Raw genomic sequence first — 18,373 nt, forward strand, 5'->3', positions numbered from 1 at the left:
CTCCATCTTTTTTCTTTTCTGCACTTAGTTCAGTTTCCATTTGGTGCTCTAACTCCTCTCCTGCCTCCTCGTTTCTTAAGGAACAATCTCATAGGTGTTTCCTGGGATATATCTCTGGGGGAGGGGCTTTGCTGACTTTTCTTTAAAAAAGAATTGCTATTGAGACAAACAAGCATTTTTTTCCCTAGAGAAGTGGGCACCTTAGTGATCCTCAGTGGGTTTTTTTTCTCCCAAGGATACTTCCACAGAATGAAGCAATGGTGGGCTGATGATGTTAAGAAAACCTATACAATTTATATTCACTATATCTAGTAGAATTGAGGTGACTAGCAGCTGGAAAAGGCTCTGCTTAAATCTATAACCCCATCTTCTAACTCTTCAAAAGGATGAATCAGTAGCAGCTTTTCTGAGTATTGAAACACCCACCCTTTTCACAGACTGGAGCCAATGGCTCCCATGCACCTTGGCCATTACATCGGATCTCCTTGCTGCCTTTCATGGTGAAGCCAAATGTGCAAGCAAATACCACGGTGTCATTATAGGAATATTGTTCTTTCTGTCCAGATGATATATGGCCTCTTAGGATCTGGGGAGGTGGACACCGAATGGCAGAGCTAGAAAGTTCACACCGTGGGCCAGGACTACTCCAGACTCCAGTCTTCTCACTGTCGGCGGTACAACGGATAGTTTTCTCCCCAATAAGGTTGAAGCTCACTCCTTTCTCTGGGTCTGGGTCACAAGAATATGTGATGATGCTTCCATATGGAATGTTCCCTGAAGGGCTGCCTGTATGTCTTCCATTGAGAATAGAAGGAGGTGGCCCACAAAGAATTTCTAGAGAAATTAGAGAGAAATAATGACAAGACTGCAGCTGTACAGCAAACAAAGAATGCCTCAGATGTTGCTTGATTCTGTGGTCCCATCCATGGTTCTGGGACTGTGATACTTGAATCTGCAATGTATCAATCAGGACACCTACAGCAATATAATTTTAAAAGTAGGATTCAGAACTTTATTCTTGACTATATCTATTAGCATGATCCTTTGATTTCATCTACCGAATATACAATCTCCTTTATATGCCTGGCCTGACTGGCAAGTCTACATAGTTTCCAGAGAAAGAAAAGCCTAGGAGCCCTGTTTTACTTGAGTAGGCAGAGAATCAAGAGAGGGCTGAAGGATGATTCGGTGAAGAACATATCCCTTCAAGAGATCTACCTGAGACCTTTGCTCTAGGAGATTCTGTAGAATCTATGAATGAACCAAAAGCTTTTAGTTAAGCTGAGAATGAGGTGTTCTGTTCAAGGACCAGAGAACTAGCTGCAAACCAGTTTTCTAACATACCTTTGCACACCGGCATCCTCGTCCAAGAAGCACGCTGTCCAGCAATTACACACTGACTAGAACTTTGGCCTTGTAACCGATACCTGGAGACAGAAGGTGGTTATTCAGGACTATTAAGCAGTTGGTGCTGCAGCCCCCACTTAAAACCCAAGACAAATGCACTTAGTTGACATGTGCCAACTCCTTTTATAAGCAGTCTCTCTCACAGGCTCACCATGCGAGGCTGTCCCTGTATCCTCATGGAGGAGCCTTATGCAGGTGACCCAGTCACACTGTGCACACATAAGCCAAATGAATGAGATCTCCCAGGCCCTGCGGACACTCACCCTTCATTACAGTGAAAGTTCACAGTTACACCAACCCGAAGATTTGGAGGGGCGTTTATCTGACCATTGAGAAATGGTCCTGGAGGTTCACACTGTGCCTCTAAGAAAACAAGCCAAAGGTGAGCAAAGCATGGCAAGTAACAGAGTAGCCCAAGCTCTTAAAATTGGTTGCAAATTTAGGTACCTTTACACCTGGGAAGAGCAGCACTCCACCTTCCTGAAGACAAACACCGAATGGTCTTTTCTCCAACAAGCAAGTAACCAGGTTCACAGCTGTAAGTCACAGAGAGTCCTGGGGCAAAGGAGCCAATGATCTTCTCCCCTGTGTGATGTCCATTGGGGATCTTGGGAAGCGATGGACACTCCTGTGGGAAATCTTCACACACACACACACACACACACACACACACACACACACACACATTAGGAAAAAAGGCTGTCAGAGGATACATCCTTCACAGCCTAGACTTCAACTTAGTACATAGATCCAAACACATGACATGAGATCTACGGTAGCCAGTCATCATGAATTCTCAACTCAGTCTTTTCAAGATCAGATGGGTGTGGGTTAAGTGTATGCCTTTTATAACACAAATGGTACTTTATTTTTCATTTGTAGTTACACTTTATGTATTACATTGGCTTTGTGAAAAATTTCAATTACCAAAAGAAGTTCCTTTTCACCCATACTATCCCCATACACTTAGCCTATTCTCTGCTCCAAAAGTAGCATGCTATCATTTAGGGGGTCATCTTCTCAGACATTAGTAATATAGCTTTTGGGGGTCCTATATATGATACATATCTACACACACATATGTATGTATGCGTACTTAATACGTATGTCTCTATGCCTTTTCTTTGCCTCATAATCTGTCTATCTCAATAGATCTATCTAAATCTTTCTAAAGGTTTAATTGTTTTCCATGGTCACCCCATTTTGTGACTATCTTAAGACCTTCCCTACCTCCAAGATTACATACCTACCTACCTATAGATAGATCCATATTTTTCTAATGGACCAACAGCATTTTCAACTCAACTGATTTAGAATTGATCAATACTGTCCTTTATGAAGAAAATAGCTCATTTTGATGGTATAATTTTTGTCAAGTATTGTAGAACTGAGAGTCAGCTTTAGGTTTTGGCAGTGACATAAGCCAAACAAAGTGAAAAGAAAATGAAGAACTTACAGTGGTCCCTATTTTCAAAGTCATTTGATTTGAAATGGAACAGGTTAGTAGGTGACTTGGACAATAGTGGATCACTCCAGAAAAATTCATAAAGACCATAGATAAGGGGGCATCATTTCTGCCAGACTATCCCAACAGCTATGCAAAGATGAGTTTTAATTCATTGGGTGTATCTTGCTAGTAGATGCCACATTTCTTCTCAAAACCATCTAATTCCCACATCCCAACCAACTCTGGCTCCATTCTTGTGAGATTTATTCCACTCAGTTATTAGGTGTATTCACAGTTACTTCTTCCCCTTATTCTTTGCTCTATGGACGGTTGTTGAATGAACATTGATATCCTTCCAGGACTAAGGACAAGCCAGAAACCCTAATTTTCACCGTCTTACCTTCCTTCCACCCCCACCATTCGCATGTCCATACTGTTCTTCCTTCAGAATTAAAACTTGATCTGCACAGAAACGCAAGGCTCCAGCCTCCCCACTTAGCATTGTGTTGGGTGTTACTTACCACTCTCGCAGATGGGTAGTGGTGTCGGCCCCCAGGTTTTATTTGCTCGGCACCAAACGGATTTGTTTCCTTTCATGGTGAAGTTGGTATTACAGGTAAATGTCACAGAATCACCATGTCTGTATGGTGGTCTAGATTTTCTATCTCTGTATCCCCCTGGTACTATGGGTTCAGAGCACAAAGCATGTTTATTATAATATTCACATACAGGGGCAGCTTTATTCCAGATTGCCTTCACTTGGTCATTACTTATACAAAAAATGATTCTTTCTCCAATGAGGCGGAATTTACCATCACAGGTGTACTTTATCATAGTGTTAAGAGGTATGGGACCAGAAGAATAACTACTCCGACCATTTTTGATAGGAGGAGGAGGGTCACAAAAAATTCCTGAAAAAGTAGACAAGGAAATATATGGTCATACTGATCCTGACAATGAAAAGATCTAAATGTAGATAAAAGGTCCAAATACAGGGCATGTCATTTTTTTCAGAAACATATTTGTATAATTTCTTTCTTACACATAATATGTGCTTATCCCTAACCTCATAAGTTCTTACCTTTCTCCTGATCTGCAGCAAACAAATCAACTGGTCTAGGAGTACCATCCTGACCAAACAGTAGCAATGAAACAGAATGTATTGAATAGTTCTGAACCTCAACAATTTTAATAGTGAAATAAATGGCAAACAGCACATGAAAATAATCTTAATCACATTTCAGGAGGCACCATGAACTAATGAAATTTGGCCTCAATAGACCTGGCTTCAAATCCCCACTGTCAATAGTTGTGTGACCTTAGGCAAGTCTTAACCTCTCTAAACCTCAATTTCTGACTTTATAGTATAATTCAAGCTCCTTCATAAGGTTACAAGAAGAATCCAGTGAGATAAAAGTACCTAAAAATGGCAAGCACAATAGCTGCAACATACTAATAATTCAATGCCCATTTCAAACACGCAAGTGGGGCCACAAGTGGTGAGAACACATTCCGTTTTGCTAGTGAAGGTACTGCACGCTCACCACAGATCATTTGTCATATTTTGATGCTGGACTCCTTTGAAAAAGCCACAGAAAGTGATCAGAGGTTTGGAATAATGACCCCATATCCTTTATTTACTTGTCCTAATGCACACGAAGGGTATGGATTGTTTATAGCTGTGTTGATATACACACACCTTTCCTGAATGAGTCTCAGAATGAAGGGAAAATTGCCACCCCCCATCACTTATGGCTGATTTCCATTTAGCTCCCAAGAGTTGCTCATCTGTAGAAGAACTGACGTAAGAAGACACAGCCAAACCATTTCAGCACATCAGTGCTACTCAGTTTCAATAGGGGGAACTTTCAAATCATTTGTCTTTATACATATAGAACACCTAATACAATATGTAGTCAAATAAATTTGGCTTTGGTCTGTCTTCTAGAACATAGAGAAGGCTGGCAAACACACATTCAGAGCACACGTATGAAGAGGTTATAATTGATAAATACATGGGAATACACCAAAACTCAAGGGGCAAGATCCAAACTTGATTATTTTTGTTTTCTACTCACGTTCACAGACAGGAAACTTATTATTCCAGAGTACTCTCATTCCTTCTGAGACACACTGACTAGAAGATGGGCCATTTAATCGGTACCTTAAACAATAAGGGGTAGCAAATCATCACCAGAACAAATCAGTTCTCGGCTGCCTGGAATTAATCACTTGTCTCAAGTATGTGCTATTAAGGGCCTCTTTTTTAAAAATCATGTCTGACTTAAGGGAAAAGTCCATGTTTGTGAATCAGCTCAGCTATGTGATGACTTCAGACCAGGTAAAAACACAGAGGGGAAAAAATTCCTAACAATCATATTTTCTTTTTGAATTCCCCCTTTCCTCTTTGGCATCCAAATGTCAAGATTCTCTTTACCATTTACAAGGACAAAACCTCAGTTCTTAGCGAAGAAAATGTCAAAGACCTTGTTCCCTAAGATCACACCAAAGAACCCCTCTTGGTGAAATCCCCTTATTCTCCATAATAGGAGCCTTAATTTCTGACCCTAAATTTTGCTTTTTCAAATGATGAAAGGACAATTTCTAGCTCTCTCTGGCTATGCACAATATATACAGTTGGAGAAAAATCAACAATATTGGCTTAATAATGGAATTATTAGTCACATAAGATAAAGAAAATAAGAGAAAAATCAGAAAGAACAAAAAAATTTTTAACCTTCTTTAGAGATCATTCTTTGCGATGCTTAGCTACATATCATAAGCTCAATTCAGGCCCTCTCACCTCACACTCACCCCTTATCACAAGCAAATGAAACCTCTGCCCCAAGCTTGAGATTAGGAGGGACCACCACACGGCCATTGAGAAGTTGGTTTGGAATGGCATCACATGATTTTGCTAGGGAAAAAGAGACAAGGTTGGCACATGAAGAGCCAGGAAACAGTTGAGCTTCCTGAAGATGGAATAGAGATTTAGGCACCTTCACAATCAGGGGCTGTATGGCTCCAGGTTCCCAAGGATGTACACTGAATAGGGTTAGTTCCAATGAGGGTGTAGCCAGGGTCACAGCTGTAAGACACTTCCTGTCCAATTGAAAAGAACTCCTTATCCAAGATGGTATAACTACCATGGTTGATAGGTGGAGGTGGTAGACACCCTGAGAAAAGAACAGGACCAGAGGCCTTTTATTCCTGAAATAAGATCTTTCTCCTCTACAACCTAAACCAACTTGGGGTTTGCAAGGGTGGAATGAAGGTGGTCATGTCAGCTCTCCTAAGTACAAGGCAGAGATTCCTTTGGGTGAGGTGGAGGTGGAGTGGAACTAACATGCATTACTTTTTTAGATAAGATGAACCATGAAACTAGTTGCTTTCCTGATCTTGATCAATGCTGGAAAACATTACAGCCACTCATCATTTTCCATTTTATTTAACTAAAAAACGGTCGCAGATATTCTCTCATTAATACTGTTGCCAAGGGAACCTTACTATTGTCGTACATTTTTACTACCAAAATCCACCTATTTCTTTCTGCTGTCCCCAAACCAGGTTGATGAAGTTCCTAAGCCTCGTGGGAGGGGCTCCCACATATTGTCAGGTTTCTAGTAAGTCAGACATTTCTTAATAAGAGTAGGGGAGAAAGGCATAATGGGGAAATGACTCAATCTTAATTCTAGCCTTATTCCATAAAGGCCACATTTTTCAATATGAGCATGTATAATGTCTACAGTATTTTGAATCAAATTCTGACAGCCAATTTCCTCTATTGACATGATCAATAGGATTGAGAGTTTATTTTATCCTCATTTAAATAAAATCAAATCATATATGTTCTGGAAAAAAAATCTCTGATCATTGGTGCTGCTTTTCTTTGCTTTTCAAAGTGTCTTCTAATTTTCTCTACATTAATGCACATCTCATGCTATCCCAGAATATAGTAAATTTCCTACTTCTTCAACATTTAGATATTACTTTCAAAGTATACCTTCAAATTCTTTAACCAGGATACCCAACTACATATACTATCTTTCCCCTTCTCTTCTCATAGGTACCACGTATCTATTTCTCTAAAAGTTTCATTTTGTTTCTAGATCCCCAGAGTTTCAGCCCAACTCACCCTTAAAGCACCTTGGCAGTGGTGGATTCCATTTGCTGTTTGCTTGGCACCATACTATGTTGCTGCCTTTCATGGTAAAGCCAGGCTTACACCTAAACATCACAGTATCATTTAAAGAAAATGAACGTCCAAATCCAGATTCCATAATTCCGTTTTCAACTTCTGGAATTGGGCAATTGACTAAAGTAATACACTGAGGGGGTGGGCCACTCCAGATGCCAACTCGATTGTCTTTGCTGGTACAATATATGGACTTCTCACCCACGAGGTCAAACAACTTTTTTCCATTCTGTCCAACGTGGCACTTATAAGTCACCACCATTCCATAGTAAAAGTCCTCTTTACTGCTGCTGTAAAAATTCCCATTGGAGATGGATGGGGGTGGTGCACAAGGAATAGCTTTTGGGTGGTAGGTGGGAAAAAAGAGAAGGCATTTAAATGTTATACCTTCTTGGAATCTTGTCTTCACTCTTGCAAACCAAACTTCAATTCAGCCAACAATTAACCCAGATTGTTGAAATTCTATATCCTCATCTCAAAGATGATTCTAAATAGGAAGTAGCAAAGTAGGAACATTCATGGAACTGGCCTGAAGATAACTTAAAAACAACAACAACAACAACAACTATGATCTGGTCACCAGTCACCCCTTTCACCCCAAAGTAAGATCAACTGTTCCGGGAAACACCCAGGATGGCTGACATTCTGCATAGAATAAAGACAGCAGTGTGTAATCTCATAGTGTATTTTAGATTTGAGCACTTACTCACTATGAAATAACTTATCCTCTAAGAACAATAATCAAAGGAATGTGTGGTGTGATTGGGAGACATGGAAGAAGATAAACCATGGTTCTGTGCCCAGAGCTACCCAAACCAAGTGGAACTCTCCTGGGTACTCATTCTGATGTGTAGATGCCCAATTTCCCTCTCGAAGGGGACAAGAGGAACTGCATAGGGTATGATAAATGGATCATTTTACTCACATTCACAAAAAGGCAAGTCCTTATCCCAGGTTACAATATTGTCTGAGATAATACATGTAGCAGATGAATCACCAATGAGTCGATATCTAAAGACAAAGAGATGAGTGATCATCTCCCAGCTAGATGTACCTTTTAGGAAAGCTTAGTTCTTCCTCTACTGAAATAATGGCAAAGAATAGATTATCATGTAAGACAAGTAGTGGTGATGAACTAAGGACTCATACAAAAAATTCAACAATCTACAGCCAAGTGAAATTTGGCTCCTGGTTAGTAATGCTGGAGATTTAAAATGGGAAGAAGAGTAGCCCAAATCTCTTTCTCTTCCTGTGGGTAATCTTGAAGCATTGTCTCTGGAGCAGATCAGGGTGGCAATTCTCTTTTTGCTTGTCTATTTTTAAGGCTAAGTGGCAATTACTTGGATCTCTTTTAGAAAACTGATGGTTTATGGTTGAAACCACTGTTCTAATGTCCATATATTCTGGTGATGTCTCCTGCCAACTCACCCCTTCTCACAAGAAAATGTAATTCTTGACCCAAACAGGACACCCGTGGGCATGAGGACAGAGCCATGGAGGAGTTCTCCAGGACTCCCACATGATTTACCTATAATGGAAAACAGAACAGAATTTGGGACTGGAATTTGGGGGATGTTCTGCATTTGACAGTAGGTACCTACCCAACTGGACTTGCCAACTAGCCACTTATACTCATTCAAAGAGATTTTTGACATTTACATAACTTCTATCCTCCAAAGGATCAGTCAACTCCAGAACACTATTTGTTTAAAGCATGCCCTCTATTTCTGAGCATGGATGCAAACACTATTTGTGGTCAACCATAATTTATAATCTCTATTTCCCCTTTTTATATTCTGTCAGTTGATGGCATCATCTACCAAGTCTGTGGCTTTGAAAAACCTCATAGTCATCATTTCCTTTCTGTAACTCATCCGCTACCCACTGTTCTTCATTCAACTGGTTACCAAATTTTAGTGACTAGATTCCAGAAGTCTCTCTCCAAATCAACTATTTAGTTGTTGCTGTAATCTCTCATTGGATCACTGAGTAACAAAATATACCTTTCTATCTTTGGTATCCATTGGTCTAGCACATCTTCTATAGCACTGCACACAGGATTTTTCAGAAGCACAAATGTGGCCATGCCCCTCCTCACACTGAAAGACTTACAATGGCTTACCACTGTTTATTGGGGAAAAAAATGCATGGCCCATCACAATTAAGCTTCAATCCACTTAATTAACTATCATTCCCCACTATGTACCTTATACTCCAGCCACATTGAATTTTTCTGTTTTCCAAAGACCTCCTGTTCTTTTACAGCTCTATGCTTTTGAATATGCTATTTCCTCTGCCTATGATGCCTAGACTTCCCTAATTCTCCAAGACAGTATTCATTATTTGCTTCCCTACAAAGCTTTATATCTATAAATAAATTACATCATAGTACAGCATGATGTACTTATTTAAAAGTCAATCTTTACAGCTAGTATAAGAGCTCCTCAAAGACAAAGATTAGCTAAGTTTTATGTGTATCCCCAGCCCCATCATCTAGCCTAATGCATCACACCTAATGGTTACTAAAAATATTTCTTGAATTGAATGGGATAAGAATGAGGTGACACAAGTGTTCCTTGTGCACTAACTTCTAAGCTCACTTAACGCAGTATAGAGACCATAGAATCAAGTTGTGGAGATTACAGAATAAACAGGGCTGGCCAGCTGTGATGATTTAATCCCTATATCCAATATTCTTAGGAGCAAAAGAAACATGGAGAACCCAGGAATCCCCTTCATTTGAAATCATTTAGTAATTTGCTGGGCTTTCACCTTGAAAATAATAGTTTACTCATAGATACACTGATGGACCCGAAGATGCCTCTATTACTCACGTTTACACAATTGCTGAGGATCTGACCAATTGGAGGTCTTTAGGCAGATGATTGAGAATGACATCTTTCTATACCCAGGAAGGCATTCATATTCCCAAGATGTCCCAACAGCAAACTCAGACTGATCACTCTGAATTTTAGGTTTAGCAAAATCATACCTTGGCAGGAATTTACACTGACCTAGAGACAAAGACCACAGGAATGTCAAAACTAGGAAAAGCTAACACTTCCACTCTGCTTCTTTTTGTCACCAACTATCCTGACAACTTTGATCTTTAGGAAGTAAACCTAAAATAGGGCAACATTTTCTGGGACAAAGAACAAACCTTGCAGTATGGGTGCATGTACAGAGATATAAGCTCAGAAGTTCAAAGACTTTTTAGGATGGACGAAGAGGAAGAGCTCAAGAAAGTAAATTTTTACAAAATTCCATAAAGACCCTGGAGTTGTTTCATCTTCTTACAGACTCATTAAAAAAAACTAAAGCCTTATAAATAATAAGAACTTTTCTGGGATAGCACGGGGAACGAAAGTACATTAGAGACCTTGTAAGCTCAGCCCATGTATGATCTTCTAAAATTACTTTGATGAATTAACATTACTCTGTTAACCATTAAACCTTTAGATCCTAGCAAGATGAAAATGTTTGTTAATTCTTCATTATTTTATTCCATTAACCTAATAGTGTAATATGTCCTATAAGATATCACAATAAATACTTCTGATGGGTACTAGATAAAAGGAACTAGTCATTTTGAAATAGTTTCCTGTGATTTAAAATAGTATGATGATGATGATGATGATGATGATGATTAATGAAACAAATATTATCATAGGAGATGGTAAGAAACTGTAACACCCATATATTTGAGGATGTATCTGGAAAAGTCATTTTTCTAGGTATGAAAGAGAGTTCAAGTTTCGATGTTGGAATGGCAGTATATTTGAATATCAAGTTTATAAATCTCTTTCAAACAAGTTTGAGTCAGGTACAGCTGCAAGTCAAAGAACAAACATGAACTAAATGACACAAAGGCAAACATAGAGTTCCCAAGGTTGCAGCCTTTCTGTAGCCGGACACCTCTGTTAGAGAAGTCATAGACAGGATCTAAGAATAGTCATCACTTTAGGACCCAGATCACTGTAGGTCTTCTAGTTCTCTCAACTCCTTTGCGTTTCTTCATTAACCCCCACAAATATCTCCGAGTGCATACCTGTGCAAACGAGCAAGACTCTATAGGGAAAGTAAAGGTTTGACTTCAACAAACACCAGTTTCATAATCCTGGTATTGCTTGTACCAAGTCATCCTAGTCAAGTGATTGAATTTATAATTACATAATGTGAATAAAGGCAATACCAAATAATTCTCTACCAGCTAGAAAGTTCATTTAAAGTTGTAATAATCAGTAGCAATGCCATGGACCAAAATGGAACTGAGAGACTTAAAAGCTGCAAGAGCAGAATATTTTATAACACGATCTTCTGAGGTGAAAGGAGAGAAGGATCATACTTTCTGGGTTAGAAATAATGAGAAAAATCTTATCCCCAATAAGAAGGCTTGAGGAACCTGTCTCTTTTGGGGGACAAGAGTTCTTATTTGTAGTGAATTGCCAAACGTCTGGGTCACAAAAAGAATTTCCATCAATCATCGTCTCTTCCATATCAGAAAAAAAGGTTAGTCCATGAGCCATTAGGTAAGAAGACTTTTCTTAAGGGTCACTGTGTCCTCTTTACATCTTTCTATAATCAGGAGGCAAAAATCAGAGTAGATCGTGACTGGATCTAAAATAGAGGATAGTAGTAAGACACCAACATATTCATTCTTTAAACAGTTTAAAAACTAAAGAGACAAAGCAGCTTCTGGAGAGCAAGGATACATTTAACTCTTTGTTTGGGTCCAAGGGGCTTTACCTAGAATTGCTTAGAAATCCATTTGAAAGGAATGAAGAACATATATATATATAAGGTAATAAAAGTAAAATGGAAAATTAGGTCGAAGGCAGGTAGGAAAAATTTTTATTGAGAATGACCATGACCATGATCGGAGTCAAAATCAAGAGTCAGACGCGTAACCAACTGAGCCACTCAGGCACCTGTGATCATTTCTGAATGACAGTTATGCATATTAGCCAATGTACTGTCCCAAACACAGGAGACACACCAGTGAACATTAGAAACAAGGTTCCCATCCTTGCCGAATTTATATTCCAATAGAGGGGGACAGACAGATAGGTAATACCAGTAAATAAATGGTATATAAAGGAAATAAATGGAGTGAGGGTCAAAATGTAATGTGCCAGAAGGAGGAGAGGACAGAGAGGCATAGGACTTCAACTGTGGTGGTTTAGGAAGCCCTATGAAGAGGAGACATTTGAGTTGTGACTGGAGGAGGAGCCAGCCAGGTAAAGCACAGAGTAAACGCATTTTAGGTAGAGGTCTCACAGCAGGGATGGATTTGCTATACTTTAGGGATAGACAGAAGGCAAGTATGGCTCAAATGTAGTGATCACAGCAGAGTGCTAGGAAATCAAGTTAGAAAGTTCAACAGGAGGGCTCGTATTAGGCTTCTTAGGCCATAGTAAGAAGTCTCGATGCTCTCCTGAGTGGAAGTTACCAGAGAGTTCAAGCAGCAGAGTCCCGTGACCTGATTTACCTTTTAGAAAGAATAGCCTAACAAGTGAGTGGAGAATGGACTGTATTTTTATTTTTAGAAGTAGGAGGTGCAATCTGGAGGCTATTACAGTAGTTCAGACTAGAAAGAAAAAAGGCTTGGGCAGTGAGAAGTGGATAACTTTGGAATATATTTCAGAAGTAGAATTTAGAACAAAAACTTTCTGTTGCATTAGATGTGGGGGGGGGGGGGTGAAGAAATAGCAGGATTCAGTAATGTCTTCTAGGCTACTTGTAGTGACCTGAGCGACTTGGTTGATGGTAAGACCATGTACTAAGATGGGAAGATAAGAAAGCACCAGTGTGTGTGTGTGTGTGTGTGTGTGTGTGCGCGCGCGCGTGTGTGCAAGCACACAATTGCGTGACTGTGTGTAGAGTTGGTTCCATGTTAGTCTTAGTATATTTCACATACTTACTGGGCAGCCAGATGGAGATGCAAAAGGGCAGTTGGATATACAAACTTTCTACTCAGGAGAGAGTTCGAGACTACAGATAATAAATGAGCCATCAACATATAAATAGTAGTTAAAGCCATGAGGCTAGAGGAGATCTCTTAGGAAAAAGGAATAGAGAAAACCAGGAGGCTCATGGCTTGTGGGGCAAGGAGCCTGGAGTGGGTGAAGGAGATAAAGAGATGTGAGCAAACAGTCCATGAGAAGTTTTGCTGAGAAGGCTGAGAAGAGGACCAGGAAAAGGGAGTTTCCCTGGGCCACGAGAAGTCCCCTGATCACCCCAGTGAAGAATGCCCTCGAGCATATTTAACTGCTGGTGGGGACAATCCAAAAGGGAGATACAAATAGGTGATACCAGATGGGGCATCTGGAGAAGTCAAGTCCTTGCACAGGCAAGAGGGGATGGAATGCAACCATAATTCTGAAGGGGGAATGGACTGTTGTCAGGAGAAAGGATACTTTTTCCATTGTTACAGGAGGAAAAAGAACATTCTTACTGAACTCCTTGTTATGTGCTAGTGTGAGGGATTCACCAGGAAGTAAGAGAGATAAAGACTTTTTTTTTTCATGGACTTGTATTTCAACGAGAGAACAAACAACGCAGTGAAAAAATAAATAAGAAGTTTTCATAGGATGATAGATAGGCGCTCTGTGGAAAATAGAACATGGTTGTGTGACAGAGCGTGTCCTGGGGTACAGACTACTTCCGATGAGAGTCAGAGAAGGGTGACGATGGAGCGGAGACCTGAATGTTGAAGAGACAGGCAACAGATGATATGTGGGGAGAGCATCTCAACAGAGGGAGCCCCTAGTGTTAAAGCTAAACAAACGTGACTGTGTTTAAGGAACAAAAAGAGGGTCAGTGTGGCCGGAACAGAGGGAGTGAGGGAGGAGAATAGAGGATTTCAGAGACAGACAGAGATCTATAGTCAAGGTTAAAGAGCATGGATTTGTTCAATGTGATTGGAAGCCCTTGGCGGGTTGCAAGCAGGGCAAAGAATCTGATCTCAGATGGAGGTAGATGATGGGTAAATAAGGGAATTCCTATTTAATGATTTAATGATTTTGTTTTCTAAGTTGTCGGTCTAGGCAAGAGTGAAATTTAAGAGTGCAGGAAATTAGAATTGGTTTATGCAAATAGACAAAAAAGAGAAAAATGGAAAACACTCTCAGAAGGGAATTCGCTCCACATATGACTTTGCTCATAGCAGTGCACTCTATAGACATTTGCTTCAGAATTTTCCAGAGCAATTGTTAAACGCAGCTTCCTGGGTCATACCCCAAACCTATGAATCTCTGAAGAATGAGATGGAACCCAGGAACCTGAATTTTTAAAAGGCACTTCAATTCCTCAAAACATTAAAAATAGAACTACCATATAATCCAGCATTCCACCTTCGGGAATATATCAAAGGAAATGAAAACACAAACTCAAAAAGATCTGCATCCCCATGTTCACTGCAGCATTATTTACAATAGCCAAGACATGGAAACCACTTAAGTATCTATCAATAGGTGAATGGATTAAGAAGTTGTGGCATATATATATATACACACAATAGATATTATTCAGCCATTAAAAATGACTAAATCTTACCATTTGTGACAACATGGATGGACCTATTACACCTATAGTGGTAATCATTTCACCGTATCTGTAAGTGAAATCATCATGCAATATACCTTAAACTTATACAGTGATGTAGGCCAATTATTTCTCAACAAAACTGGAAAAATTGCTAAATTTTATAAAAGGCACCTCAAGAGTTTCTCAAGCATGCTCAAGGTCAGGAACTGGCCAGGAGCTAAGGAACAGTCTGGGGAATGTACACAGTAGAAGCAAAATTCAGGAGGGGTGTGTGGGCAAAGCACCAGCAAAGGACCATGGGGGGTGGGGCAGTCAGGCAACAGAATGAACAGCAGAAGCAACAGGGAATCCGGAGGGGCATGTTTAGATGAGATCCACTGACAAAAACTTGAAAGGCTGAAGATGTTAGACTTTTTTTTTAATCCCATAGGCAGTGAGCAAAGGAGTGGAGTAATGAAAAAATATATATATATATATTTTTAAATGTTGGTTGTCACGATTGGAAAGTTGAAGGCAGGTATCAGAGTAACCTGTAAGGGAGGAGGTTGTTACATAGGTAATCATAATGCTTAGGATTAGAATATTGCTGTGCGAGGGCTAAGACAAACAACAGAAGCACATTAATTGCAACAGTCGACAGGTAGGCCTGATGGTTCATGCGTCTGCAGTCAAGTAGCCAGAGGATGGTGGCACTCAGGTGCTGGGAGGGGCGGGGGGGGGGGGCTAACATACTTAGAAGGGATGCTGAGCTGGCAGGGCTAGTTAAGAACCTGCTTTTCAATTGATAATATGCTCTCTAAAATTCAGTCAGAGGAACAGAGTACCAATGACAAGTCAGGTCTGGAACTGTACCGTGCAGCAGTCTCAGACAAAGTTGTGAACGTGCACTTGGGAGTTCATGCATAGGAAAGAGAGATGAAGATGTTGGTGTGGGGGAAATGTTCAAGTAAGGGTCCGGAGAAAGCTGAATATCAGGAAGCAAAGTAAGCTGTAAAAGAACCAATGTATGAAGTATGCCTTAGCAAGTGGTGGCGGGGGGGGGGGGGGGGGGGGGAGGGTGATCGGAAATTACACTTAAATGCTGGCTCCATAAAACCGGTTCTACACACTAGTCTTATGACTGATAGTTAGTAGTAATGAGTAACACCTAACCTTCATTTGCCTAATTTCATCTCCTGCTCAGGGCAGCTCCGTAAGGCGGTAGAGCAGCTTACCACTAGCTTCATTTTACAGATGAAGAAACTGAGGGTCAGGGAGCTAAAAGACTTGCCAAAGGTCACCCAGTTATTGAAGTGTGCAGACAGTAAACTTTTAACTAAACATCTCACTCTACCCTGGGGATAATTAGAAAGTTAGACCCACGTTGTCGCCAAGAGGTTCTAATCTTAACAAATTACTGTACTTCTCTAAAATTAAGCCAATCGTGGGTGGGGGGAGTAAAAATAAGCGTGGAATGAGACCTTCTGGAGCCCTTGCCATTACAGAAGGTAAATAACGCGAAGACTGTAGTTTTAATTCACATACCAACTTTTCTCCAATAGCTCTGGGTGTTTATCATTTTTGGATCTCTTTACCAGCATCGCATCCGAAGTTCATACAATAGGGGAGAACCATGCCTGGGAACCAGACAGTATTCTTACTCTGGGAGGGCAGCACGCTTGGCCCCTAGGGTGTGGTTACATGGCCAGCGTTGTTAGAGCTTGCAGACCTCAGGCGACAGCGGGGAGCATCTGCTGAGTCCCAGGGGCAGGGAAGCCCAGGCAGCGCAGGGCGCGTGGTGCCAGCCCCAGGAGGAGAGAGTGAGCACATCTAGGACCAGGAGATCCTAGGGGTCCCCCAAAGCGAGCGGGAGGCAGTCAAGCGTCCGGCACTGACCCCACCTTCTCACTTGACTCTGTTTTGCATCCCGCACAGAGGCGTCCCTGCCCCAGACGCGTCCCCACCTCCACGCTCCCCCTCCCAGCTCACCGAGGACCCCTGGCGTGACGAGTGCCAAGAAAACGCAGAGCAGGCCCGCAGCGCCCATGCCCCGGCCGGCAGCCCCAGCGGCGGGATGCGTTCCGAGGTGCTCGAGCCTCCTGCACGACTCCGAGAGAACGCGGCTGAAGCAACAGGCATCTGCAAGCGAGGACTGGGGGACCCTTAAATAGAATCTGGCGCCACGTGCTAGTCCTGCCCGCACACCTGCAGGCTGCCGGGGGCGGGACGCCAGCGCCTGTGAGGTTGGCCCCAGCTGCTAGGCGCCCGCCAGAGGAGCCGACGGGGGGCAGGGGGGCAGAGGGGCGGAGCAACTGTGACCGGGGCTTTGGCTCTGGCTCTAGCCCTCAGCGTTGTGGCTTTCCAACATTTTCTACCCTGCAACGCAAGCATCCACTTTTGTCTTTCTGGAGGAATGAAACAAGTTTCACAAAATAGTACTCATTCTTACTAATCTGTAATGCTCTATCCCATCCCATCCCATCCTAAAATTCTGGTTTGGCTCCACTAAAATAATTTCAAAAGCTATTAATGTTTCAGATCCTCTGTTTAAAAATCAGTTTACTTAGAAAGGAAATTTACAAACAGCAGTCTCCTCTGCTCTTATGCCCTTTTTATTTTGAAGCAATTTCTACAGAAAGGTTTGAGAACAGCACAAAGAATTCCCATATACCCATCGTCCAGATCATCCACTGTTAACACTGCACTATATTTTCTTTATTATTCTCTCTATAGATAGATAGGTGACATATAGGTGTAATTATATATAGATAGATCGATCTAGATACATACACATATACATATATATGATTATATAATTATAATTATAGAATTGTTACTTTGGAACTGAGGTAAGATACAGGTATGATACCCCTGCTCTAAATACTCGGTGTTCATTTTTCCTAAAAGCAAGGATTCTCTTGCATAACTAAATGCACAAAAACAGGAAATAAACATTGAAATATCTAAGCAACAGGCTATACTACTACTCATCTCAGTAGTCTTTATTATTGCAATCTCTCTCTCCCACTCTTTCATTTTTTTCCGGTCCAGAATCATTCAAGGTTCACACATTACATTTGATTGTTAGGTCTTCTGTTTCCCCTTATTTATCTGGAAAAGATTCTCAGCCCTTTTTATGTCTTTCATGGCCTTGACATTTTTGAAGAGTACACAGCAAGCAAGTATTTTTGTAGAATGATTTTTATATTGGTTGGCTATTGCACAATAACAAATTACCCTATGCGCACTGGTTTAAAGCAAGGATAAACATTTAGTATCTCACACAGTTTCTGGGTGTCAGGAATCCAAGAACAGCTTAGCTAAGTGGTTCTGGCTCAGGCCATCTTGAGGCTTCAGTCCAAGTATCAGCCAGAACTGCAGTGTGAAGGCTGGACTCATCCACAATATATTACCGTATTAAAAGTTTTGGAATTGCTAATCCCCATATCATGGTGGAAAGCAAACCTACTAGTTTTTAAGATTTTTGTTTTGCTGTTAGCCTGGGAGCATAAAAATAACATTGCTCTGTTCAAAAGTTACTTTGATTAACTATCACACCCCATCCCCACTGACTTCAGTGTGGTGATGTTATGTAGGTAGATTTATCTGTTCTCTTTGGATTTCATCTTAGCTTTTCCTCATCTTTTTTTTTTAAATGTCTGAATAATTTTTTTAATTAAAAAATGTTTATTTATTTATTTTGGAAGAGAGAGAGGGGAGAGTATGTACATATGAGGGGTGGGAGGGGAGAGAGACAGAGAGAGAGAGAATCCCAAGCAGGCTCCATGCTTTTAGCTGTG

General features: G+C 40.9%; 1 protein-coding gene across 1 annotated transcript in view; it reads right to left on the minus strand.

Moving 5' to 3' along the window:
- Nucleotides 1-16,733, minus strand: part of CR2 (complement C3d receptor 2) — a 33,718-nt gene extending 16,985 nt beyond the window's left edge. The window contains exons 1-13 of the mRNA XM_039230069.1: nt 16,563-16,733; nt 9,884-10,063; nt 8,478-8,577; nt 7,975-8,060; nt 6,990-7,388; nt 5,854-6,030; nt 5,669-5,771; nt 4,933-5,018; nt 3,376-3,765; nt 1,855-2,046; nt 1,671-1,770; nt 1,345-1,427; nt 427-834 (exon numbers count right to left, since the gene is read on the minus strand). Coding sequence (XP_039086000.1) covers nt 427-834; nt 1,345-1,427; nt 1,671-1,770; nt 1,855-2,046; nt 3,376-3,765; nt 4,933-5,018; nt 5,669-5,771; nt 5,854-6,030; nt 6,990-7,388; nt 7,975-8,060; nt 8,478-8,577; nt 9,884-10,063; nt 16,563-16,620 — 2,362 coding nt within the window. The 5' untranslated portion in view covers nt 16,621-16,733. The remainder of the gene's footprint in view (nt 1-426; nt 835-1,344; nt 1,428-1,670; nt 1,771-1,854; nt 2,047-3,375; nt 3,766-4,932; nt 5,019-5,668; nt 5,772-5,853; nt 6,031-6,989; nt 7,389-7,974; nt 8,061-8,477; nt 8,578-9,883; nt 10,064-16,562) is intronic.
- Between the last annotated feature and the right edge of the window lie 1,640 nt (nt 16,734-18,373).

The sequence above is a fragment of the Hyaena hyaena genome, unplaced genomic scaffold (genome assembly GCF_003009895.1).
Source record: "Hyaena hyaena isolate Hyena2069 unplaced genomic scaffold, ASM300989v1 scaffold_43, whole genome shotgun sequence".
Lineage (NCBI taxonomy): Eukaryota > Metazoa > Chordata > Mammalia > Carnivora > Hyaenidae > Hyaena > Hyaena hyaena.